The 26998-nt window shown below is 50.0% G+C and overlaps 1 protein-coding gene across 1 annotated transcript in view; it reads left to right on the forward strand.

Annotated features, from left to right (window-relative positions):
• VWA5B1 (von Willebrand factor A domain containing 5B1) overlaps positions 1-26998 on the forward strand; it is a 261917-nt gene that overhangs the window by 143856 nt on the left and 91063 nt on the right. Inside the window, exon 13 of the mRNA XM_063942155.1 lies at positions 24312-24492. Within this exon, the coding sequence (XP_063798225.1) occupies positions 24312-24492 (181 nt within the window). The remainder of the gene's footprint in view (positions 1-24311; positions 24493-26998) is intronic.

The following is a 26998-nucleotide window of genomic DNA, read 5'->3' on the forward strand; positions in this document are numbered from 1 at the left end:
ATTACCAATTCCAGACGTTGCCGTTGGTCTGTCCCCGGCACCGAGGGTATTTACCAAGGTAATGGCCGAAGTACTTATCCCGTACTTGGACGATCTCCTTATAAAGGCGAGGTCCAGGGAGCAGTTGTTCGTCGGAGTAGCACTATCTCGGGAAGTGCTACAACAGCACGGCTGGATTCTGAATATTCCAAAGTCGCAGCTGGTTCCTACGACGCGTCTACTGTTCCTGGGTATGGTTCTGGACACAGAACAGGATAAAAAGGGTTTCTCCCGGAGGAGAAGTCCAAGGAGTTGGCGTCTCTAGACGGAGACCTCCTAATACAAATACAGGTATCAGTGCATCTATGCACGCGAGCCTTGGGAAAGATGGTAGCTTCTTACGAAGAATTTCCATTCGCCAAGTCCCATGCAAGGATCTTCCAGTGGGATCTGTTGGACAAGTGGCCCGGGTCGCATCCTCAGATGCATCGGCGGATAACCCTGTCTCCAAGGGCCAGGGTGTCGCTGTGGTGGTGACTGCAGAGTGCTCATCTTCTAGGGGGCCGCAGATTCGGCATACAGGACTGGGTCCTGGTGACCACGGATGCCAGCCTTCCAGGCTGGGGGGCAGTCACACAGGGAAGAAACTTCCAAGGCCTATGGAAAAGTCAGGAGACTTCCCTACATATAAATGTTCTGAAACTATGGGCCATTTACAATGCCCTAAGTCAGGCTAGACCCCTGCTTCAACACCGGCCGGTGCTGATCCAGTCAGACAACATCACGGCGGTCGCTCATGTAAACCGACAGGGCGGCACAAGAAGCAGGATGGCGATGGCAGAAGCCACAAGGATTCTCCGATGGGCGGAAAATCATGTGTTAGCACTGTCAGCAGTGTTCATTCCCGGAGTGGACAACTGAGAAGCAGACTTTCTCAGCAGACACGACCTCCACCCGAGAGAGTGGGGACTTCATCCAGAAGTCTTCCAAATGATTGTACACCGTGGGGAAAGGCCACAGGTGGACAGGATGGCGTCCCGCCTCAACTAAAAGCTACAAAGATATTGCGCCAGGTCAAGGGACCCTCAGGCGATAGCTGTGGACGCTCTGGTAACACCGTGGGTGTACCAGTCGGTGTATGTGTTCCCTTCTCTGCCTCTCATATCCAGGGTAATGAGAATAATAAGAAGGAGAGGAGTAAGAACTATACTCATTGTTCCGGGTGGCCAAGAAGAGCTTGGTACCCAGAACTCCAAGAAATGATCTCAGAGGACCCATGGCCTCTGCCGCTCAGACAGGACCTGCTGCAGCAGGGGGCCTGTCTGTTCCAAGACGTACCGCGGCTGCGTTTGACGGCATGGCGGTTGAACGCCGGATCCTGAAGGAAAAGGGCATTCCGGAGGAAGTTATCCCTACGCTATTTAAAGCTAGGAAAGAAGTGAACGCAAACCATTATCACCGCATATGGTGGAAATATGTTGCATGCTGTGAGGCCAGGAAGGCCCCAAAGGAGAAATTTCAGCTAGGTCGATTTCTGCACTTCCTACAGTCAGAGGTGACTATGGGCCTAAAATTGGATTCCATGAAGGTCCAGATTTCGGCTCTATCGATTTTCTTCCAAAATAGAACTGGCTTCACTGCCTGAAGTTCGGACTTTTGTTAAGGGAGTGCTGCATAGTCAGCCCCCGTTTGTGCCTCCAGTGGCACCGTGGGATCTCAACGTGGTGTTGGATTTCCTGAAGTCGCATTGGATTGAGCCACTTAAATCCGTGGAGCTACAATACCTCACGTGGAAAGTGGTCATGCTGTGGGCCGTGGCGTCGGCCAGGCGTGTATCAGAATTGGCGGCTTTGTCATACAAAAGCCCTTATCTGTATTTTATATGGATAAGGCGGAATTGAGGACTCGTTCCCAATTCCTTCCTAAGGTGGTATCAGTTTCATGTGAACCAACCTATTGTGGTGCCTGCGGCTACTTGGGACTTGGAGGATTCCAAGTTTCTGGACGTAGTCATGGCCCTGAAAAGTATATGTTTCCAGGACGGCTGGAGTCAGGAAAACTGACTCGCTATTTATCCTGTATGCACCCAACGAGCTGGGTGCTCCTGCTTCTAAGCAGACTATTGCTCGCTGGATCTGTAGCACGATTCAACTTGCACATTCTGCGGCTGGAATGCCGCACCCTAAATCTGTGAAAGCCCATTCCACGAGGAAAGTGGGCTCTTCTTGGGCGGCTGCCCGAGTAGTCTCGGCTTTACAAATTTGCCGAGCTGTTACTTGGTCGGGTTAAAACACTCTTGCAAGAGTCTACAAGTTTGATACCCTGGCTGAGGAGGACCTAGAGTTGCTCATTCGGTGCTGCAGAGTCATCCGCACTCTCCCGCCCGTTTGGGTGCTTTGGTATAATCCCCATGGTCCTTACGGAGTCCCCAGCATCCACTTAGGACGTTAGAGAAAATAAGATTTTACTCACCGGTAAATCTATTTCTCGTAGTCCGTAGTGGATGCTGGGCGCCCATCCCAAGTGCGGATTGTCTGCAATACTTGTATATAGTTATTGTTTAACTAAAGGGTTATTGTTGAGCCATCTGTTGAGAGGCTCAGTTGTTATCATACTGTTAACTGGGTATAGTATCACGAGTTATACGGTGTGATTGGTGTGGCTGGTATGAGTCTTACCCGGGATTCAAAATCCTTCCTTATTGTGTCAGCTCTTCCGGGCACAGTATCCTAACTGAAGTCTGGAGGAGGGTCATAGAGGGAGGAGCCAGTGCACACCAGGTAGTCCTAAAGCTTTCTTTAGTTGTGCCCAGTCTCCTGCGGAGCCGCTAATCCCCATGGTCCTTACGGAGTCCCCAGCATCCACTACGGACTACGAGAAATAGAGTTACCGGTGAGTAAAATCTTATTTTTTCTTATCCCATAAAGCCCGTAGAGGAGATGCTGCAGAAAACTTCAGGGGGCGGGGCCGGGCTGTGACATCGACAAGTCCCGCCCCCACATCCGGAAACCGCTGCGATTTGCGGGTCTGCGGGAAGGGGGCGGGGCTAAAATGACGCTATTCATGTCATTTTAACCCCTTCCCCACTCCACGGACCTGCGGACACGGGAGAGTATGCGCCATCCTGCCCGCATCGCTAGGATGCGAGTAGGATGCGGGAGACCTGCCTACTCTTCCGAGGGTATGGGGGGCTAACCCAAAAAATGGGAGCTTCCCGCAGCTTCCGGGAGAGTAGGCAAGTATGGGTAAAATGCTGCGACTGTATGTGATTTGTGCTCGTATACGGGATACTGCTCTATTACATGTGCGGCACGGTTCTCCAGAAATCCGAACCTGCCCAAATTTTTGGGATCTGAACTGAACCAAAACCTTGTACGGGTCGGATTCCTGAAGGAGATCAGAATCGAGTCGCTGTTCGAGTCTTCCTGCAGTTCGGAATTCATATTTAAAATCCGAATTTCACTTTTGCATTGAGAAACTCCATGATTTTAGCTGTTTCTATCGTGTTTTTTTAGCAATTTTAAACCAAACCAAAATCCGTAACTGAACCAAAACACTTGAGGATGATTTAGAACCGAAACACGGGGGTCCACGCACAGCTCCAGATTTAATGTACATCCATGTAGGCATGTCAGTAAGGGATCCAGTCAGGATCCCAGCCGTCGAAAAACTGACGCCAGAATGCTGACACTGCTCGGAATGCTGGCGCCGCCATCCCGACTAGGATCACAATCCTGGCTCCGAAATCCCGAACGCTGGGATACCAAATGACTGTTTACTGGGCCGTCGGAGATGTCAGCTGTGGAGGGGGGCTAGGTTTAGGCTGCAGGGCGAGGGTTAGGCTGTGGTGTGGGAGGTTAGGTGTAGGCTGCAGGGAGGGGGGTTAGGTTTAGGCACCTTCACGGAGGGTTAGGGTTAGGCTGTGGTGCGGGAGGGTTAGGTTTAGGCACCACCAGGGAGGGTTAGGATTAGGCTGCGGGGGGAGGGTTAGGCTGCAGGGAGGGGAGGTTAGGGTTAGGCTGCGGGGGGAGGGTTAGGGTTAGGCTGCAGGGAGAGGGGATTAGGGTTAGGCTGCAGGGGGAGGGTTAGGTGTAGGCTACAGGGAGGGGGGGTTAGGGTTAGGCTGCGGGGGGAGGGTTAGGCTGCAGGGCGAGGGTTAGGCTGCAGGGCGAGGGTTAGGCTGCAGGGCGAGGGTTAGGCTGTGGTGTGGGAGGTTAGGTGTAGGCTGCGGGGAGGGGGGGTTAGGGTTAGGCTGCGGGGGGAGGGTTAGGCTGCAGGGCGAGGGTTAGGCTGTGGTGTGGGAGGTTAGGTGTAGGCTGCGGGGAGGGGGGGTTAGGGACGGGTTAGGCTGCGGGGGGAGGGTTAGGGTTAGGCTGCAGGGAGGGGGGTTAGGGTTAGGCTGCAGGGAGGGGGGGTTAGGGTTAGGCTGCGGGGGGAGGGTTAGAGATAGGCTGCAGGGAGGGGTGGTTAGGCTTAGGCACCTTCACGGAGGGTTAGGGTTAGGCTGCAGGGCGAGGGTTAGGCTGTGGTGTGGGAGGTTAGGTGTAGGCTGCAGGGAGGGGGGGTTAGGGTTAGGTTGCGGGGGAGGGTTAGGGTTAGGCTGTGGTGTGGGAGGTTAGGTGTAGGCTGCAGGGAGGGAGGGTTAGGGTTAGGCTGCGGTGGGAGGGTTAGGGTTAGGCTGCAGGGCGAGGGTTAGGCTGTGGTGTGGAAGGTTAGATGTAGGCTGCGGGGGGAGGGTTAGGGTTAGGCTGCAGGATGAGGGTTAGGCTGTGGTGTGGGAGGTTAGGTGTAGGCTGCGGTGAGGGGGGGTTAGGGTTAGGCTGCGGGGGGAGGGTTAGGGCTAGGCTGCAGCGAGGGGGGGTTAGGGTTAGGCTGCGGGGGGAGGGTTAGGGTTATGCTGCAGGGAGGGGTGGTTAGGCTTAGGCACCTTCACGGAGGGTTAGGGTTAGGCTGTGGTGCGGGAGGATTAGGTTTACGCTGTGGGAAGGGGAGGGTTAGGTTTAGGCACCACCAGGGAGGGTTAGGATTAGGCTGCGGGGGAGGGTTAGGCTGCGGGGGGCGGGTTAGGTTTAGGCTGCGGAAAGGGAGGATTACGGTTAGGGGGCCGTTGGGGTAAGGTAAGTATACTTGCCCCTGTTGGGATTCTCACCATCGGGATACCACGGTCAGTATTCTGACCGCCATCATCCCGAACGCAGGCATATCAATCCCATCCCATCAGTAAGGCGATGTGTGACCAATTTCAAGGCTGCTGACACAGGGATGAACACGTTGGAAAGTGTGAGAACGGGGGGCGTGGCCTGGCTGCTGAGAGGAACGGACACGTTTGTCCTGAGCTCCACTTCCCAGGAGGTCTAAATACCCTTATTTTCCCTACCTCAGCCCATAAAGTACCCCTACTTACAGCCTTCCCCCTGTACCATCCAGTGGGGTTCCCGGACAGCGGCTACGGAGTCGGGGAGCAACTTATAGGAGCTCCTGCAGACTGTGGCCTGTCCGCTCCCTCCAGACCGGGGCCTCAATTTTGGGCCGGACCCGGCGCGACTCCCTGGCGCCCCGCACGCAGCGGATAACACGTCCTGGCCAGCCACCGCAAGCCCCACTTACCGCCGGACCCGCCAGACTTGTCACACCGGCCCCTACCGCTGCCTCCGCTCACCCGCTCTGCCGGCGCTGGGCGCCTCTTCCACTGCACGGATCGTCCGGCGGCCATCTTGGAGACTGGCAGGTGCCCACAGCACGCTACACACCGCTGCCTGCGCGGCTGAGACAACTGCCCGGCTCTCTCATTCTATTAAGGGAAGCCCCATAATATCTGTCTCACCCTGCTAAATTTTTGACTTTTTGCTCTGGTGTATGGTCTTTTGCACGGTATGCCACAGAAGCGCCGGAAGGCCCCTGCTCCATGCAAACCCAGTATCATTAGGGCGTGGTAAAAAGCCGGTTCTCTCCCGAAACAACTGCCTGTGGAAGAAGGTACTCTGACCATGGCCGGCATATCTTCTGCTGACCCCCCTCTTTCGCTTAATGATGTGATCTCTATAGTTACCAAAACGATACAATCAGAGATGAGGTCGGCCCTTGCAGATTTTAAATCGGAACTTGCTGACCTTGGTTCCAGAACGGACACTCTCGAACAGAAGGTAGATGAAATATGTCAATATCAGAGCGTGATGGACCAAGAATTTACGGATCTACGGACTGACTTGGAATCATACAAAGACCATCTCGAGGACATTGAACATCGGAATAGACGGACAATATACGCATACGCAACATCCCGGAAACTGTAACTGCCGATTCACTCTCAGCCTACTTAGAGGACCTTTTTCTTCAACTAGTCTCTGACATTTCTGTGGATCTTCTCCATCTTGACCGGCCCATAGGGCTCTCCGCCCCAAACCGCCCTCGACTCAACCACCACGGGACGTTATCCTCCGCTTTCACTACTTTAAAGCGAAAGAGCAGATCATGACCGCTGTTAGAGGGCTCTCAACGGTCTCCTACTCTGGGTCTCAACTCCAACTTTTTCAGGATTTGGCCCCATCGACACTTAAGAAACGGAGAGATCTACTGAATGTCACCAAGACTTTGAGAACCCACTCTATCAAATATAAGTGGGGCTTCCCCTTTCAATTATTGGTTACCAGATATGGTACGACTCACATTGTTAAGACTACAGCCCAAGGTTATGACCTGCTGAAGTTGTTTGGTCTCCTAGAAGACGTTCCAGAAATATGCCGACAACAATCTGTTTCACCACATAGACCCGTGGCGCCGTCCCGGGACTGGTCCACGGCTTAATTGTATTTGTTCTGTTGTTATGGAAAGTTATGCTTTACATTTTATTAATGTTAATTCTCTAGGCACTTTTGACGCTCCCTAGTCATGTGTTTGATATTTGCTCTTTAGACAGCTCTGACGCTTTTATTTATTTTTTGATACAAGTTAGGCTCCCCTACTGGAGCACTAATACCCGTACATTGAATGATAATTCTTTCTCTTCTATCGATTTCAGTTGCGCCAGCTCCCTGCACTTGTTCTCTCCCTCGTTACTATTTGTAATGGGGAAGTGTCTGCTCAACTGCACCTAACTGTCACACTTGCTCTTCTCTATTTCGATATTGTTTATTCTTTCAGTCCTGTCTTTTTTGGCTGTCAAATATATGCATCGGACTCACTTATTTTTAAAACATTTTTTATTTATTTATTATGTTTTCACCCGTTCTTATTTCATGCGTTATAGTGTCAATGCATACCCTTTTTCTCCCTTAGGTCATCTCGTTCTCGTTGTTACCTAGTATGTTCACTATACTTCATCTGCTGCAAATTTTGTTGTTCTTATTCACCCATGTCTCCAGATGGATGTGTCTTAGCGACACTCTTTCTTTCCACCCTGGACCTGTCTCTAATTCTTCCTTCCTTTATCATTATCTTTAACCCCCTTCTTGGTCTCCTTCCCTGCTGTTCCCGCCAGTCGAGGTGTAGATCCTGTTTACTGCTGAGCTCATTTTCTTTTGACCCACCATGAAGTTGACAGTTTTGACTCTTAACGTAAACGGCCTCAACTCCCCAACCAAAAGAGCTATGGCCATTCAATATTTCCATAGACGTAACTCTAATATTATTATGTTGCAAGAGACCCATCTTAAAACACCCCATCCTTCCCTCACGACCAAACAATATCCCACGGTCTTTCACTCCTCAATGAATGCTAAACGTCGAGGCACTGCGATACCAATCCATCATAATACACCTATCACTATACATGATTCTATTTCTGATCCACTGGGCCGCTTCCTTATCCTCACGGGTACGTACAAACAAGCCCCAATCATATTAGCCTCAGTTTATGCCCCTAATGGTCAACAAGGTTCTCTCTACGCTACCTTCTTTAATCGACTTGCCCAAATACCCCCGGGGACTCACCATTATAGGAGGGGATTTCAATACTATCGTAGACCCCAAACTGGATAGATCTCGCTCCTCTGATACTCCCCCCAGGCATGCCAAGACATCCAAGACGCTTCTGTCACGACTAGCTCTCCACGACCTATATGATGCCTGGAGAATACAATACCCCGCTGCGAGAGGGTTCACGCACTACTCTCCCCCCCATGACCTGCACACTCGCATTGATTATTTTTTTGTAGCTCGTGCTACATCCCAAACTCTTCTCGGTGCTCAGGTTCTCCCCATCCCCTGGTCAGATCATTTAGCTATCGAATCGGAAATTTCTTCTCATATGGGTCCTCGCCCCGCTCGCCACTGGCGACTTAATGAATCCCTCCTCTTGAAACAATCCAATATTGAGGCTATTAACACAGCTCTCACGTATTTCTTTACCCTCAACACCACCCCTGGTATCCTCCCACCCACCCTATGGGAAGCTCATAAGGCTACTCTTCGGGGTACCCATATCAGTTTAGCAGCTGCATCTAAGAAAGTAGAGATGGCACGTATATTAGAGCTTGAAAAGTCACTAGCCTCCTTAACGGATCTTCACCATAACCACCCTAAAAGACGCACTTATTTAAAGATACTCGCTGTTAAGGGGCAATTGTCGCACATTTTGTCTAAAAAGGCAGTGCAGACTCTTTTGTGGGTTCGACAAACTTTTTACGAAAAGTCTGACACAGCAGACATCATCTTAGCCAGCAAGCTTCGCGCTAAACGCACTCGCAACCGTATCCTTATGCTGAAATGTCTTGACGGCACTGCTACTCACGATCCTCAAGTAATGACTAGGCAATTCCGTCAGTTCTTTGAATCGCTCTACAATCTTTCACATAGCCCCTCTACCTTGCCCCCAGATCTCACCTCTCTTACCCATTACCTGAATTCCTGCTCTTTGCCCACTTTATCCGTGACTCAGCTTCAAACCCTTAATGCAGGTATCACGGACGAGGAGATTAGGATAGCTATTAAATCGCTACGCCGCTCTGCAGCACCAGGCCCTGATGGCTTCACCGCCCTTTACTTAAAAAAATGTACAGACTCACTGCTCCCTATGCTTCGCCCCATTTTCAACTCATTACTGGAGGGAGGTTCGCTTGATGATGCCACCACCAGGGCCAACATTATAATTATCCCTTCACCACAGAGAGACCCTCTAGAGATGGGCAACTATAGGCCTATCTCTCTTCTAAACGTTGATTTAAAACTCTTTGCTAAGATTCTTGCCATGCGTTTAACCCCTATACTGACGACCTAGGTCCATCCGGATCAGGTGGGCTTCATCCCCAATAGACAAGCTTCCGATAATACGAGGCGACTGATCAATCTTATTCATGTAGCGACAACCCGCTCGCTGTCGAGCCTGGTGGTGGTACTCGATGCTGAAAAAGCCTTTGACAGGGTTGCCTGGCCGTTTTTGAGTCAAACCCTATGTCATATGGGATTTCGAGGCACTTTTCTCAATGGTATTAATTCTCTCTATCATAACCCCTCCGCCTCCGTATTGGTAAATGGCCTCTCCTCCGAGCCCTTCCAAATTAAGAACGGTACCCGACAGGGTTGTCCCCTTTCTCCTCTGTTGTTTGCCCTCATCATGGAGCCTCTCGCAGCGAGGATTAGACTTAATGACAGTATCACAGGCATAAAGGTGGGACACTCGGACCATAAGATAGCACTATACGCAGACGATGTAATACTGACATTGACCAATCCTACTGTCTACCTTCCGACCTTGTTCGCTGAAGCTCGCACTTACGGCTTTCACTCAAATTATAACATCAACACAGATAAAACAGAATTTTTAGATATCAATATCCCGCACTCAGATCTAACACTGCTTCAAACTGACTTTCCTTTTCGGTGGCAACCCGAAAAACTCAAATATTTGGGGGTGTATCTAACGAAATCATATCCCCGGTTATACGCTGCCAATTTCCCGAGATTGCTGGCCTCTATCAAATCGGACTTATCAACTTGGGACAAACAATATATATCATGGTTCGGTCGCACAGCGGCGGTTAAAATGAACGTTCTACCCCGCTTATTAAACTTGTGGCAGACGCTACCAATTCATATCCCCACCTCAATTCTTAAGAACTTACAGCGAGACATCTCAAATTTTATATGGGCAACCAAGAAATCAAGAGTTAAGATGCGAATACTGCAAAAACATCAATCCTCAGGGGGAGTAGGCATACCTGGTCTTATTAAATACTATCGAGCTACCCATTTAGCCTCTTGTATTCATTGGCATGCCCCTCCAAACCAGAAAATTTGGACACACATTGAAGCCCACACATTGTCGGTCTATTCCCCCTCTACCCTCTTATGGTGCTCCCGCGCACATCATCCACCAACTTCCTCCATTCTTCCTACGATACGGTTCACACTATCCACTTGGGATTTCTGTACACGCTTCTACAAATTTCGCTCGCTTCATCCCCTTCTGGTCCCATTATGGAACAACCCTGCTTTCATTCCTGGTATGGACCACTGTCAATTCCCACTGTGGACTGCCCATAATATTTTGTTCCCTCTGGATATAGCTCCCCTACACACTTTTCCGGACTTTGCTAACATACAATCGTGCTTTAATCTCCCCCACAGAGTCTTCTACCAATTTTTACAAATCCGACATTTTTACCACTCACTTAACCGTCCATCTCCGGGCACCCCCCCTTGCACCTACTTCAGCTATTGAATCCCTATGTCGTTCACACCACTTATCTAAAAACCTCATTTCGTCAATTTATCAAATTTTCCTATCTTACAATCAACCCACTAAGGAAACTCATGAACTGGCCTGGGAGAATGACACGGGGGAGGTTCTTACTCCCAACGAATGGTCTCAAATTAAACTAGCAATATCGAAATGTTCAATCTCAGTGCGCATTAAAGAAAATGCTTATAAACTGTATACTCGCTGGTACCTAGTTCCGACCCGACTGCGTGTTATTTTCCCTGATGCCTCGGATCTCTGTTGGCGACAGTGTGGCCAGAAGGGGTCTTTATTACACATTTGGTGGACGTGCCCTAGTATAAGCCAATATTGGCAGGAAATACACAAATTAATTAAAAATATCACTGACTTTGATATGCCCTCTTCACCTTTTTACCCTCTTTTAGCTAGACCGATCCCCAACCTTCCGCGACCCACACACAGATTGATTAATCATATACTTAACACCGCTAAATGTCAAATTGCAGCACATTGGAAATCTACCGCCCCCCCCCCCCCCTCCCCTCCCCTCCCTGCTACCATTAATGCCATATGGTCGATTTACAGATTGGAGCGAATCTCCTCAGTTATCCATGACACCCCGATTCAATTTGTTCGCGTCTGGTCAACTTGGACCGATTACAACGACGCCGAACCTCCCTTGTCAACCATCTGATCTTGCTTTGTGGACTTCTCAACTACTTTAATGTGGTGCATACACCTTGACTGGCTACCCCCCCCCCCCCCCCAACTACTTTTATCTTACCGCTACATCTCTGACTCCGGGATTCATAACCCTCGTCCTCCCTCCCCCTTTCTACTTCTTCCCCCTTTTCTCTCTCTCTCCCTCTTTGGAGAGAGAAATGACTACATAGGAATGGAAAGAGTTAAACATCCTGTGAGGGGTGGACCCAGCTGTGAGGAAAAGTACAGCCTTTGGAAAAGGAGGAGGGTTAGTATATATAGGGAATGCTAGGCCAGCTTGGTCTCTCTTGCTGCTGAATTGCCTTCCCTCCCTCCCGCCCTGTTGGTAGAGGTTCTGGCACGGAGTGCCTTGGCGTGAATTGTTGGCTGGTTTTATCGTTGGCTATTTATTGGCGGAAAAGAACGGCAGGTTGTAGTTTGTCTTGTTAGCTGTAGTGATCTACAGTTTGGTGTGGTTTAGGTGCACTCACCTCCATCGACTTTTAAGGCCGCTCGACCACCCGTCCGGGGGCAGCGGCAGGCACCCATCAGGGTGGGTAGTCACCGTGGGGTTTGAGTTGGGCACCTATTACCGATTTTATAGTTTGTATTTAAATTAGGATAGTTTTGAATTTTAACGTTTTTAAGGTTAGCGTCAGTTTCAATAGAGCCGTTCTTTTTTCTGCCACCATATGCCGGCTGAATCGGCATGTTAACAAAATTTTCAATCTATAGGTTTGCTAATGGTTAGGGTACAATAAATAGCTAGCAATTTTTCTGCCAAATTCAAGTCTCCGTGTCATTATTTCCTGGTATTAGAGGTAATGAATGCTTTACTTTGAATGAAGGGGTCCACAGAGTATCATTAGGAGGTTTAATACCCTTTCTACTCTCTTGTCTCTCTCTTTACATATTCCTTAAAGTTCTGTGTATTTTCTCTCACATTCTGTTACATGTTCTTCAGAATGTTGTTGACTAGTATATTCTTCTTCAAATAGACAAAATCTTATGTTTTATTTCAGTACTACTATGATATATTACACCTTTACTGATTTTTGATGATGTCTACTGGACCTCAAACTCAGTTTACAGTTTACAAGTGCTAACAATGTCTTGCTTGAGGTTCTCTAATAAGTCTACTGTTTATCCCACTTGGTGTAACCTAATTCTGCATTACCTAATAAAATATTCTTTAAAAAAAATAAAAAGGAAAGTGTGAGAACAGGTGATGTTAGGTCGTACTGTACATGAATGTCAGGGCTCTACAGTGATGTCAGGGCCGTACAGTGATTCCAGAGCCATACAGTGATGTCTGAGTGTACAGTGATGTCTGAAGCGTACAGTGATGTCTGAGTGTACAGTGATGCCAGAGCCGTACAGTGATGTCTGAGTGTACAGTGATGTCAGGGCCGTACAGTGATGTCTGAGCCGTACAGTGATGCCAGAGCCGTACAGTGATGTCATGGCCGTACAGTGATGTCTGAGCCGTACAGTGATATCAGGGCCGTACAGTGATATCAGGGCCGTACAGTGATACCAGACCCGTACAGTGATATCAGGGCCGTACAGTGATGCCAGAGCCGTACAGTGGTGTCTGAGCGTACAGTGGTGTCTGAGCCGTACAGTGATGTCTGAGTGTACAATGATGTCTGAGCCGTACAGTGATGTCTGAGTGTACAGTGATGCCAGAGCTGTACAGTGATGTCTGAGTGTACAATGATATCTGAGCTGTACAGTGATGTCTGAGTGAACAGTGATGCCAGAGCTGTACAGTGATGCCAGAGCCGTACAGTGATACCAGAGCTGTACAGTGATGTCTGAGTGTACAGTGATGCCAGAGCCGTACAGTGATGTCTGAGCCGTACAGTGATATCAGGGCCGTACAGTGATACCAGAGCCGTACAGTGATGCCAGAGCCGTACAGTGATGCCAGAGCGGATGTCTGTAAAAAGCAAAAGTGATCTAATAAATTAAAATTTAATATTTCTCCGGCAGGGTCCACAGATTATCCACAGGATAACAATGGGATATGATGAAACAACAGCGGATTTGCACCAATCGGTCAAAGCTTTTCGGCCTCCCAGCATGCATATATATCCCTGCCTCCTGGCACAGGCAAATCAGTTTTTTAAAACAACCCAACCTTCCTGGCGCTGTGATTAATCAGGTGAAGTGCCGCAATTCTCAGGGGTAATTGGTTATCATATCAGATTGAGGTAGCGCATTCTCATTTGTTTTTGCAAAAAAACATATTTCTCTTCTTTTTAAATCAGTTTTTTGTTTGGTGCGGCAGGAGCCGGACCATGGTAAGAGGGTTGCTGGTTTTAAGCTTTCTTATATTATTTTATAGTCTTACTATATTTTCTTGAGTCATCTTTCTAAACAGCGTCTTATACGTACCTTAGAAAGAGTCGCTCCAACAACTCTCCGCCAGGTCGCGACAACGCTTACCCACAAGTACAGTGCTGTTTCGGCGAGCGTCTGTGTCGGATATACCAGCAGGTCCAGCAGACGTTACCAGGCTGTGGAGCACGGGGAGAAGTTAAGGCATCGGTTCCGCTTAGAGGGGGAACACGGACACAGCCGCACTGTTTCTTCGGAGACTACCAAACAGTCGCTGACGCAGCTGCCACCTCGGGTGCACCAGCGCTAGGCCTTAGGGATAATAGGCTCCAGGAAGAGCATGAGGCCGCGATCCCCACGGTTGATGTTAGCAGTGGGGAGTCAGATGCTTTCCTGGTTGCCCCTCCCCCCGGTTCATGACCAGTTTCCTCCGAGTCTCCCACCATGAACTGTTTTCCCGCTTCCGTCTCAGACGCTGTATACGAAGGGGAACCAGTCGCAGCATAGGCGGCTGTGTGACTCGTGCGCCTGTGTTCACTGAGCGTCTGTGTTCACTATAGGTTCATGGAGCGGCAGTGTACACTAGTAGCGTCTGGATCCACTCAGCATTCACAAACATATTGATCGGTCCTGGAAGCGGGGTAAGTCTCCCTGTATCCCACTCTACTGAGTACGGGTAATACAGCATTAAGTCCCTATCTACCTTTTGAGTACGAATAGTTAGATAAGTGCCTATTGCATATAGGTCTGTATACTATTACTATTGTTTTCTTTCGCTATGCATCTGAATACGGTAGATCTGTTTAAACAGGATTCAGTAATATGTTCTCCTACATACTTGAAATGTATTTGTAGTTGATTATGTGCTCATATTGCTTATTATACGAATGTATAACACTGTGACTGACTGCTAGTGTGATTGCTGACTTTTCTATATATTCTTTCAGTTTTTTTCTATTCCGATCCTCAATGCTGGTGCATAGCAGGGTAGGATCGGATTGTATGTCACTTTAACAAGCTTAAAGTGATTACAGTCACTAATTGTGTAGTACACTGTGTAAGTGTTGATTATTTATCATGCCTAAGAGCGGCAAAGGTGAGGAAAATACACTCACAGCAACACCAACACTCATATCATGTTTGTCTTGCAAAGCTGGGTTAACCTCTCAGGATCTGGTTCAGGATGGTTTGTGTGCAAATTGTTTTAGCTTTCACCAGGGTCTCTTGAAAAATACAAGGCAGATTCAGGTGCAGGTTGATCCTCCTTGGGCTATGTTTGCACAAACATTATCCAGTATACAGTAGCTGAGCGGATAATTCCAACTCCTGTACTAGGGATAGGTTACACGATTAACCCTTACATGCAGCTTCCCACCTGCGGTTTATCACTTCCAGCAGTAGCCTCTCAAAAGAAACAGGCTGATAAGCCAGTGGTAAGTAAATCTACATCCTCACAGGCTACACATGTTTCAGATGAGGATTCATCGGAGGATGAAAGCTCAAAAAACTCTGGTTCGGCATACGAGGAGGAGGCGGAAGGTCTCAGCTCAGTGGATATAGCTGAGTTAATTAAGACAATGAAAGCCATTCTATCCTTGGAAGAATCAGCAGAGCCTGTGTTAAAAACCAAGGCACTTGTGTTTAAATGTCCTAAAACAGTTAAGACTGAGTTTCCTGGGTCAGATCAGCTGACGGAAATCATGGAAGAGGCTTGGGCTAAGCCCAGTAAGAAGTTTAGAATTCCTAGGAAATGGAATTCCAATTATCCTCTTCCAGCTGGGGATTGTTTAAAGTGGGAGGTGGCCCCCAAAGTAGATACGCATGTGATTCGATTAGTGCAAAAGTTTACATTACCTCTGCCTTCAACATCATTAAATGATGTCATGGAAAGGACAGTGGATGGTTTTTTAAAAACCATTTTTTCCCTGTCTGGGGCAGTCATAAGACCAGCCATGGCTTCAGCTTGGATGGCAAAGGCAGTGGCTGCCTGGGCTGATGCATTGGAAGGGGATCTTTCGATGGCATCTAGAGAGCAAAAATCACATATAGCACATATAAAACAGGCTGCGATGTTCTTGGAAGAAGCAGCTTTGGATATGGGTACAATTGCCTCCAGGGTATCAGCTTCAACAATAGTCGTTCGCAGAGCAGTTTGGCTACGTACGTGGAAAGCTGATTCAGAATCTAAGAAGGTTTGGAATCTTTGCCTTTTTCTAGAGATATTCCTTTTGGTAAAGAATTGACAGATATTTTGGAGTCAGAAGCAGACTCCAAGAAAGTAAAGTTTCCTTCCACATACAAATTCAAACCTAAAGTTCCAGCTTTTCAGCCCTTATGGTCTCAAGGAAAAAATGATGGCAAAGAGCCCCAATACAACAAGTCTGGTAAGACTAAAGAGCATTGGGCGACCAGAGGACCGGTTGGTAAAACAGAAAATAAGAGATCAGCATGATGGTGTGGGCCTCTACCTGGGGGGGGTGTGGTTCGTTTTATCGGCATCCGTTTGTGCGACAATGTTTTGAACGACCACGATAGTTCGAACAACACAACTCATCGACTGTCTGTATATCGGCAGTATCTTTAGTTAGACATGTATTTGATCGACCATAACAATTGATCGACAGCTACTTTATCGAATATTTTACTTAGACATGGATTAAGATCGACAGTAGTTTGTTCGACAACTGCGTTAGACCGACAGTAACTAGTTCGACATTAAATAGGTCGACTGCCATTAAATCGAACATCTTTTAGTTCGAAATGTGTTAGACCGACCACTCATTTGATAGACAAAACTTAGATCGACACTTAAAAGGTTCGAAAGGTAATAGGTCGACATACACAAGATCGACATAACTAAGGGCGACAAAACTTAGATCGACACTTAAAAGGTTCGAAAGGTAATAGGTCGACATACACAAGATCGACAAAACTTAGATCGACACTTAAATTGCACGACATGTAATAGGTCGACATACACAAGATCGACAAAAGTAAGATCGACACTAATTACTTTGACAGATAACATATCTAAGATATCTACATGTAAATATAGGCCAATATAGTTTCAGTGCATGCTGGGATGTGTAGTTTCTCCACACCTGGAGTGCCACAGTTTGGACATGCCTGACATACACAATACACATCTGCAACGCTGACACCCTCCCCCCCCCCCCGCTTTTCCCCACGATACCCTTCCAAAGTTAGACGCTGCCTCCATCCCCCCTAGTCACCCCCGCTGCCTGTCTACATTTACACGCCTAGCTAGACACCCCACTACATTATGCGCCCCATGTTTCACCGTGGCACTACAAGTAACACAACGCCCTGGCACTGCTCCCCGCTCTGGTAGCACAGTCACACCTTTTAAGAAACACCCCACCCATGTCTGCCAGCACACCTGGGCACCCGGCTGCACATCTGCAACGCTGACACCCTCCCCCCCCCCCCCCGCTATTCCCCACGATACCCTTCCAAAGTTAGACGCCGCCTCCATCCCCCCTAGTCACCCCGCTGCCCGTCTACATTTACACGCCTAGCTAGACACCCCACTACATTACGCGCCCCATGTTTCACCGTGGCACTACAAGTAACACAACGCCCTGGCACTGCTCCCCGCTCTGGTAGCACAGTCACACCTTTTAAGAAACACCCCACCCATGTCTGCCAGCACACCTGGGCACTCGGCTGCACATCTGCAACGCTGACACCCTCCCCCCCCCGCTATTCCCCACGATACCCTTCCAAAGTTAGACGCCGCCTCCATCCCCCCTAGTCACCCCGCTGCCCGTCTACATTTACACGTCTAGCTAGACACCCCACTACATTACGCGCCCCATGTTTCACCGTGGCACTACAAGTAACACAACGCCCTGGCACTGCTCCCCGCTCTGGTAGCACAGTCACACCTTTTAAGAAACACCCCACCCATGTCTGCCAGCACACCTGGGCACCCGGCTGCACATCTGCAACGCTGACACCCTCCCCCCCCCCCGCTATTCCCCACGATACCCTTCCAAAGTTAGACGCCGCCTCCATCCCTCCTAGTCACCCCGCTGCCCGTCTACATTTTCACGCCTAGCTAGACACCCCACTACATTACGCGCCCCATGTTTCACCGTGGCACTACAAGTAACACAACGCCCTGGCACTGCTCCCCGCTCTGGTAGCACAGTCACACCTTTTAAGAAACACCCCACCCATGTCTGCCAGCACACCTGGGCACCCGGCTGCACATCTGCAACGCTGACACCCTCCCCCCCCCGCTATTCCCCACGATACCCTTCCAAAGTTAGACGCCGCCTCCATCCCCCCTAGTCATCCCGCTGCCCGTCTACATTTACACGCCTAGCTAGACACCCCACTACATTATGCGCCCCATGTTTCACCGTGGCACTACAAGTAACACAACGCCCTGGCACTGCTCCCCGCTCTGGTTGCACAGTCACACCTTTTAAGAAACACCCCACCCATGTCTGCCAGCACACCTGGGCACCCGGCTGCACATCTGCAACGCTGACACCCTCCCCCCCCCCCCCCCGCTATTCCCCACGATACCCTTCCAAAGTTAGACGCCGCCTCCATCCCCCCTAGTCACCCCGCTGCCCGTCTACATTTACACGTCTAGCTAGACACCCCACTACATTACGCGCCCCATGTTTCACCGTGGCACTACAAGTAACACAACGCCCTGGCACTGCTCCCCGCTCTGGTAGCACAGTCACACCTTTTAAGAAACACCCCACCCATGTCTGCCAGCACACCTGGGCACCCGGCTGCACATCTGCAACGCTGACACCCTCCCGCCCCCCCGCTATTCCCCACGATACCCTTCCAAAGTTAGACGCCGCCTCCATACCTCCTAGTCACCCCGCTGCCCGTCTACATTTTCACGCCTAGCTAGACACCCCACTACATTACGCGCCCCATGTGGCACTACAAGTAACACAACGCCCTGGCACTGCTCCCCGCTCTGGTAGCACAGTCACACCCTTTAAGAAACACCCCACCCATGTCTGCCAGCACACCTGGGCACCCGGCTGCACATCTGCAACGCTGACACCCTCCCCCCCCCGCTATTCCCCACGATACCCTTCCAAAGTTAGACGCCGCCTCCATCCCCCCTAGTCACCCCGCTGCCCGTCTACATTTACACGTCTAGCTAGACACCCCACTACATTACGCGCCCCATGTTTCACCGTGGCACTACAAGTAACACAACGCCCTGGCACTGCTCCCCGCTCTGGTAGCACAGTCACACCTTTTAAGAAACACCCCACCCATGTCTGCCAGCACACCTGGGCACCCGGCTGCACATCTGCAACGCTGACACCCTCCCCCCCCCCCCCCGCTATTCCCCACGATACCCTTCCAAAGTTAGACGCCGCCTCCATCCCTCCTAGTCACCCCGCTGCCCGTCTACATTTTCACGCCTAGCTAGGCGGGGTGACTAGGGGGGATGGAGGCGGCATCTAACTTTGGAAGAGTATCGTGGGGAATAGCGGGGGGGGGAGGGTGTCAGCGTTGCAGATGTGCAGCCGGGTGCCCAGGTGTGCTGGCAGACATGGGTGGGGTGTTTCTTAAAAGGTGTGACTGTGCTACCAGAGCGGGGAGCAGTGCCAGGGCGTTGTGTTACTTGTAGTGCCACGGTGAAACATGGGGCGCGTAATGTAGTGGGGTGTCTAGCTAGACGTGTAAATGTAGACGGGCAGCGGGGTGACTAGGGGGGATGGAGGCGGCGTCTAACTTTGGAAGGGTATCGTGGGGAATAGCGGGGGGGCGGGAGGGTGTCAGCGTTGCAGATGTGCAGCCGGGTGCCCAGGTGTGCTGGCAGACATGGGTGGGGTGTTTCTTAAAAGGTGTGACTGTGCTACCAGAGCGGGGAGCAGTGCCAGGGCGTTGTGTTACTTGTAGTGCCACGGTGAAACATGGGGCGCGTAATGTAGTGGGGTGTCTAGCTAGGCGTGTAAATGTAGACGGGCAGCGGGGTGACTAGGGGGGATGGAGGCGGCATCTAACTTTGGAAGAGTATCGTGGGGAATAGCGGGGGGGGGAGGGTGTCAGCGTTGCAGATGTGCAGCCGGGTGCCCAGGTGTGCTGGCAGACATGGGTGGGGTGTTTCTTAAAGGGTGTGACTGTGCTACCAGAGCGGGGAGCAGTGCCAGGGCGTTGTGTTACTTGTAGTGCCACGGTGAAACATGGGGCGCGTAATGTAGTGGGGTGTCTAGCTAGGCGTGTAAATGTAGACGGGCAGCGGGGTGACTAGGGGGGATGGAGGCGGCATCTAACTTTGGAAGAGTATCGTGGGGAATAGCGGGGGGGGGAGGGTGTCAGCGTTGCAGATGTGCAGCCGGGTGCCCAGGTGTGCTGGCAGACATGGGTGGGGTGTTTCTTAAAAGGTGTGACTGTGCTACCAGAGCGGGGAGCAGTGCCAGGGCGTTGTGTTACTTGTAGTGCCACATGGGGCGCGTAATGTAGTGGGGTGTCTAGCTAGGCGTGTAAATGTAGACGGGCAGCGGGGTGACTAGGGGGGATGGAGGCGGCGTCTAACTTTGGAAGGGTATCGTGGGGAATAGCGTGGGGGGGGAGGGTGTTGCAGATGTGCAGCAGGTCAGGGTATTGTGTAGGTGGTGGATGTAAGGGCTAGGCAGGGATAGTGCTGTAGAGTGTTTTTCTATACTTGGCCTATTTATATGTCGATATATTAAATGTAGTGTCGGTCTATGGTTTGTCGATCTTCAGTAAGTCGATGTATTTGTTTGTCGAACAATTACATGTCGATCTATGTGTGGTCGGTCTATGGTTTGTCGATCTTATGTATGTCGATGTATTTGTTTGACGAACAATTTCATGTCGATCGATAAATTGTCGGTCTATAGTATGTCGATCTTCTGTAGGTCGATGTATTTGTTTGTCGAACAATTACTTGTCAATCTAAGGTTTGTCGATCTTCAGTAAGTCGATGTATTTGTTTGTTGCACAATTACATGTCGATCTATGTTTTGTCTGTCTATGGTTGGTCGATCTTCAGTAGGTCGATGCATTTGTTTGTAGAACAATTACATGTCGATGATTTGTTGGTCGACCTGACGTTGTTTCGATGTTGTGCATGATCGATCATTTGTGTGTCGATGTTTTGTTTATCGAGTATACGTATTGTCGATGGTCAGTGTTTGTCGATGTAGTGTGTGCCGATGTTAGTGTGATGTCGATCTTGTGTTTGTAGATGTTCGAACACTGTCGATGTAGATGTTGTCTATGTTGCGTGGTCGATGTTCGCATTGTCGATCAAGCGTCTGCCGATCCATCGACCGGATACCACCTGGGGGATCCGAGGGTGGGGCGCCGACTTCTTCAGTTTGCTCAGATCTGGCAGCAGTCTACCACAGATGCCTGGGTGCAGGAAGCGGTATCTCACGGTTATGCATTTGCCTTCAAAAAGTACCCTCCTCGAAGGTTTTTTTATGTACCAGCCCGTCTCAGGTAGAGACGAAGGCCAGGGCTTTGCAGAAATTGCTTCAGTCAGGAGTAATCATTCCAGTTCCTCCTGCACAGCGAGGACAGGGGTTTTACTCCAAACTGTTTCTAGTTCAGAAGCCAAATGGGTCATTCCGACCCATTCTCACTCTCAAGGTGCTGAACAAATACATTTGGGTACCTCGGTTTCATATGGAGACTTTCCGTTCCATCATTTTGGCCATGGAGCCAGGGGATTATATGGTATACCTGGATATCCAGGATGCTTGCCTACATGTTCCTATAGCTCGGTCCCATCAGTGCTATCTCAGGTTCGCTATCCTCCAACAGCATTTTCGGTTTCAGGCCCTACCTTTTGGGTTAGCCACAGCCCCCAGAGTATTTACCAAAATTATGGTGGTAATGGCAGCTTATCTCCGCCAGCAGGGGATAAGAATTTTTCCATACCTCGACGACTGATTTGCCTGAGCCAGGGGGCGGGTATATACGGACGGGCCCGTTGCATGCTGGGAGGCCGAAAAGCTTTGACGGATTGGTGCAAATCCGCTGTCGCTTCATCATATCCCAATGTATCCTGTGGATCCTGTGGACTCAGGAGAAATACCGTTATCAACGGTAAGTTCTTACCATAACGTATATATAATTGTCAAGCGCAGCCTTTCTTTTAATACTCTATGAGGTCTGTGTACTAAGCCTTGGAGAGAGATAAATGGGAGAGAGATAAAGTACCAGCCAATCAGCTCCTAACTGTCATTTTTGAAACAGCCTGTAACATGGCAGTTAGGAGCAGGTTCACTAGTACTTTATCTCTCTCCAAGGCTTGATACATCTGTTCCAATAACCACATCAGTGATCACAAATTATTTGGGAACAGCGATGTGACAGATTGGGCAGCGACCAGCTTGCTTTCTCCGTCTCCTGATCATAGCTGCCTTCCCGAAGAGAGCGGAGCTTCCAAACAGCCCGGATACCGCCGGCGGGATTCGCCATGGTAACGGAATGAGCTGTAACCAGATCACAAATCGCAGGCTACATTTATTTTAGGGATTCTTTTAAATCAGCAAAAATATTTCTGATCAAATAAGACGGCGGCTTGAAACCTCCACTTTTAATATATTTCTGGAACATATTTGTCTGAGAGTCTTTAGGGTGCCCCCTGCTCCCGATGTGTGTTTGTTATGGTGCTGGGTAAGTGGGTGGCTGGGTGCTCAGCTCGCAGGCGGCCGTGAAGAGAAATGCAATAAATCTTCAAGAGGGTTTAATTATTATACAGTGTGTTTATTCGTAATCCCTTTCAAATGAGAGTTCCGGATCCCACAACGGAACAAGCACAAAGCACACTATAAAGGTCTATGGGGGTCATTCCGAGTTGATCGCTCGCTAGCTACTTTTAGCAGCCGTGCAAACGCATAGTCGCCGCCCACGTGGGGAGTGTATTTTCGCTTTGCAGGAGTGCGAACGCCTGTGCAGCAGAGCGCCGGCAAACACATTTTGTGCAGGACAAGACCATCCCTGTAGTTACTTATTCTGCGTGATGATTGCTGCGACGAGTGACACGGTAATGACGTCAGATACCCGCCCAGCATACGCCCGGCCACGCCTGCGTTTTTCCAAACACTCAAAGAAAACGGTCAGTTGACTCCCAGAAACGCCCTCTTCCTATCAATCTCCTTGTGTTCGGCTGTGCGAATGGAATCGTCGCTAGAACCAGTGCAAAACCACGAAGGACTTCGTACCCATACGAAGCGCGTGCGCATTGCGGTGCATACGCATGCGCAGATTAGCCGTTTTTTTCACTGATCGCTACGCAGCGAACAACGGCAGCTAGCGATCAACTCGGAATGACCCCCTATGTACTAAGCCTTAGAGTGAGATAAAGTGGACGGAGATAAAATACCGGCCCACCAGCTCCTAACTGTCATTTTTAAAACCCGATTTTCGGGTGCCTCCTGGCCATTCCGGGAGAGTAGGCAAGTCTGTGCAGGATACACCGGTAGATTCTGGCATTAGCGTAGGGAAGTATAGCCCGCCACCGCACTATACCGATGGCTACATCCCGACCCCTCTAAATCCCAACAGTCGGCATGCCGACTAGCAGGCACTATTCGGATATAGTGGGGAGTATGTCCCTTGCGACGGAGGGGTGACAGTGCACGGGGTCTGCATCACTTACCTAAGATGCAGGACCCAAAAAGAAGTGTGCAGTGATGGTCTGGGGTACCAGCGGGGGTCACGTCAGACACCACTCTATGCTGCTGCTCCGCTGCCAGCTAACGGCTCCCAGAAGTGCCTGCTTGCTGGAGCAGATTACAGCTTGCGGCTTGCGTTCCACATTGGAACGCTGATCCTGAAAGCTCTGCAGCCGGCCTGTCAGACGTATGGATCAGCCTGTGCCGGAAAGCAGTGTGAGCCGGTCCAGCCGCTGGGTGGGTCCCCCTCTCTGTCTGCGGCTCAGACTCCAGCTCTGGCAGTCCCCCCCTAGTGGTGGCCCTGATGACAGTACAGCACTACAGTACAACTGTAGAGCACTTAGATATAACAGAATGGTGGGAGATGTATCAAAGCTTGAAGTATCGATTAATCAGCTTCTGTCATGTTACAGGTTGTGTTTGGCCTCTAGAGTAAATGTTTGTGTGTCTGAATTTGCAGTCACTACAGGGACAAGCCCGTGGCACTGCCATAACACGCCCATAAGATGGGCCAGCTCTGTTCCATCTCCCTGGCACCTTCCACCCACCACCCAGGAATAAACAATACATTTTCAAGACATTTCTTAGATGCATGCACAAAGAAAAATACTGCTCAATTGCGCCTGACGTCGCCATTACGTCCTACTCAGGCCACTAGCCCTGGAACTATCCCTTTAATTATGGGGAGATTTGGCAACTTGGCTGTAACTTTACACAGAGTGAAGAAGTAACTATTTCCCTATAGACTGTAATCTTGCGAGCAGGGCCCTCCTACCTGTTACTGATAATAATAAAATATGACAAAACTCACAAAACTGACTACAGAAGGCTTCCCCACACCATCAAGCAACATAGAAATTGGTCCAGTATCTCCCGCTAGTGAAGGAGGTCTCCCGGAAACATAATATTGTCATCTGGCAAAGGGTACTGAGTGTCTTCTTTCTGTCTCTCCCTGTGTCCGGTAGGACAAAAGACGGCGGTACAGTATGATGCGGTCTCAGGAGTCCGGGAGCTCGGTATTCTTCCAGTCACAAGACTCATCCGGAAGTGGGGGATCGAAGGGTCACCAAGACACTGGTCTGCCGTCAGAGCACAGCTCGGAATTCCTGGATACCAAAGAGGATCTGGCTGCAGAACATGATCCAGGTAAGTGGCCGTTGAAAGCTGTAGTACAGGGACACTGTACCGTTTACAGCACAGATACATGTAAAGCACTATCGGGTTATTATAGAGCTAGACGTATCTTGCACCAAAAAATTAACTGTAACATGGACCTTTGTATTTTTTACATACAATTGGAGGTATCTCAAGGATAGCTCTGCAAGGGTAGTAAATGCCAAGAAAGTTTTACTCCAGGAGAGTACAGTAGTAAATGCGGCTGTGTTACACAGGGAGAGAGCAGTAGTATATGTGACTGGTTACGCCGGGAGAGAGCAGTAGTATATGTGACTGGTTACGCCGGGAGAGAGCAGTAGTATATGTGACTGGTTACGCCGGGAGAGAGCAGTAGTATATGTGACTGGTTACGCCGGGAGAGAGCAGTAGTATATGTGCTTGTGTTACACCAGGAGAGAGCAGTAGTATATGTGCCTGTGTTACACGGGGAGAGAGCAGTAGTATATGTGTCTGTGTTACTCCGGGAGAGAGCAGTAGTATATGTGCCTGCGTTACTCCGGGAGAGAGCAGTAGTATATGTGGCTGCGATACACGGGGAGAGAGCAGTAGTATATGCGCCTGTGTTACACAGGGAGAGAGCAGTGGTATATGCGCCTGGGTTACACCGGGAGAGAGCAGTAGTATATGTGTCTGTGTTACACGGGGAGAGAGCAGTAGTATATGTGCCTGTGTTACATGGGGAGAGAGCAGTAGTATATGTGCCTGGGTTACACCAAGAGAGAGCAGTAGTATATGTGCCTGCGTTACTCCGGGAGAGAGCAGTAGTATATGTGGCTGCGTTACACGGGGAGAGAGCAGTAGTATATGTGCCTGTGTTACACAGGGAGAGAGCAGTGGTATATGCGCCTGGGTTACACCGGGAGAGAGCAGTAGTATATGTGCCTGTGTTACACCAGGAGAGAGCAGTAGTATATGTGCCTGTGTTACACCAGGAGAGAGCAGTAGTATATGTGCCTGCGTTACACGGGGAGAGAGCAGTAGTATATGTGTCTGCGTTACACGGGGAGAGAACAGTAGTATATGTGTCTGTGTTACACGGGGAGAGAGCAGTAGTATATGTTCCTGTGTTACATGGGGAGAGAGCAGTAGTATATGTGCCTGGGTTACACCAGGAGAGAGCAGTAGTATATGTGTCTGTGTTACACGGGGAGAGAGCAGTAGTATATGTGCCTGGGATACACCAAGAGAGAGCAGTGGTATATGTGCCTGGGTTACACCAGGAGAGAGCAGTAGTATATGTGCCTGGATTCTACCAGCTACTGAGCTCCTAGGCCTCTGGAAGTTTTTGGAGCCTGCAGTGTTTCCTGGGAGTCCTCCCATGGGAGGATGGATCCCCCTGGGGAGGAGGATGAAGGCGATCCCCAGGCTTCTGGGCCTAGTCTGGGCCTTTTTCCATCTGGCCCTTGCCAAAGCCCTGGAATCCTTGGAAAAGTGACAGTGGAGGCTTTGCTGAAGCCAGGGACTAAGTATGTGATCATGGCTGTCCCAGTGACTGCGGATTCTGCAAAGGGCCCTCAACTGGTGTCACCGTCGGTGGAGCCCACCAAACTGAGGGAAGCAGGCCTTTTGGGTGAAGTGTCCATGCTTACCAGCAGTGAAGGGGTGGGTGAGGATGCCCAAATTCTGCTGGAGAGTCCAGTGGAGCAATCCTCCTGCAGTGAAGATGAGTTTGCACAGATAGGGCTGGATGAATTGAAAAAGGAGCTACAGAGAATCCAAGGCCGGATCAGTGCTAAACGCAAAAAGCGGGGGTCCTGCCGGACCTGGGAGAGGCTGATCATCCGTGATGAGCTCCTTGAGTTGGCAGAGAAGCAGGGTGCCTGCAGACGTCGCATCACCATGTTGAAAGACCAGGCCCTGCTTAAGGAAAGTGAGGAAAAACTTACTGTTAACCCTTTAAAGGATGGTGGTCTGGCTCCAGTATTGAAGGGAGGTCCAGCAGTGGCTGCAGATAATCCGGTGACTGCTGCTGGTAATCCAGTGGTATCTGCTGGGGGTCTGGTGGTGACTGCAGAGGACCCAGCAGCTTGTGCTGATGGACCGGCGACCACTGACGGGAAGCCGCCAGTGATTGATGCAAAGAAAAAGGCAGCTGAAAGAGCACTAGAATGTGATGAGACTGTGAAGCTAATGGGAAAAGGTGGTGTGGATGCCGTGGCAAAAGCTGGAGATGGCTGCTGCAATGGCATAGATTCCAAGATGGCGATGGTCTCAGACAGTGCAGTGAGACCTTTCAAACTAACTCTGGAGTATGCGTTCCACAGTGTGGTTCATGGAGGGGAGGCGTCTCTCTTTGGGCAGCAGCCGGGTGGTGACGGAGCAGGGGGCATGGAGGCTGCTGGGACATCGGCTGACGCCATGTCTCTGGTGACCACTGCAGCTCTCTGTGGTCCTGTTCCCCCGATGCTAGCCCTAAAGGCAGCGTGTGTGGGTCCGGCGCGTGTCGGGGGACTGTCATCAGTTGAAGGAGGTGCTG

Source organism: Pseudophryne corroboree, chromosome 10 (genome assembly GCF_028390025.1).
Source record: "Pseudophryne corroboree isolate aPseCor3 chromosome 10, aPseCor3.hap2, whole genome shotgun sequence".
Lineage (NCBI taxonomy): Eukaryota > Metazoa > Chordata > Amphibia > Anura > Myobatrachidae > Pseudophryne > Pseudophryne corroboree.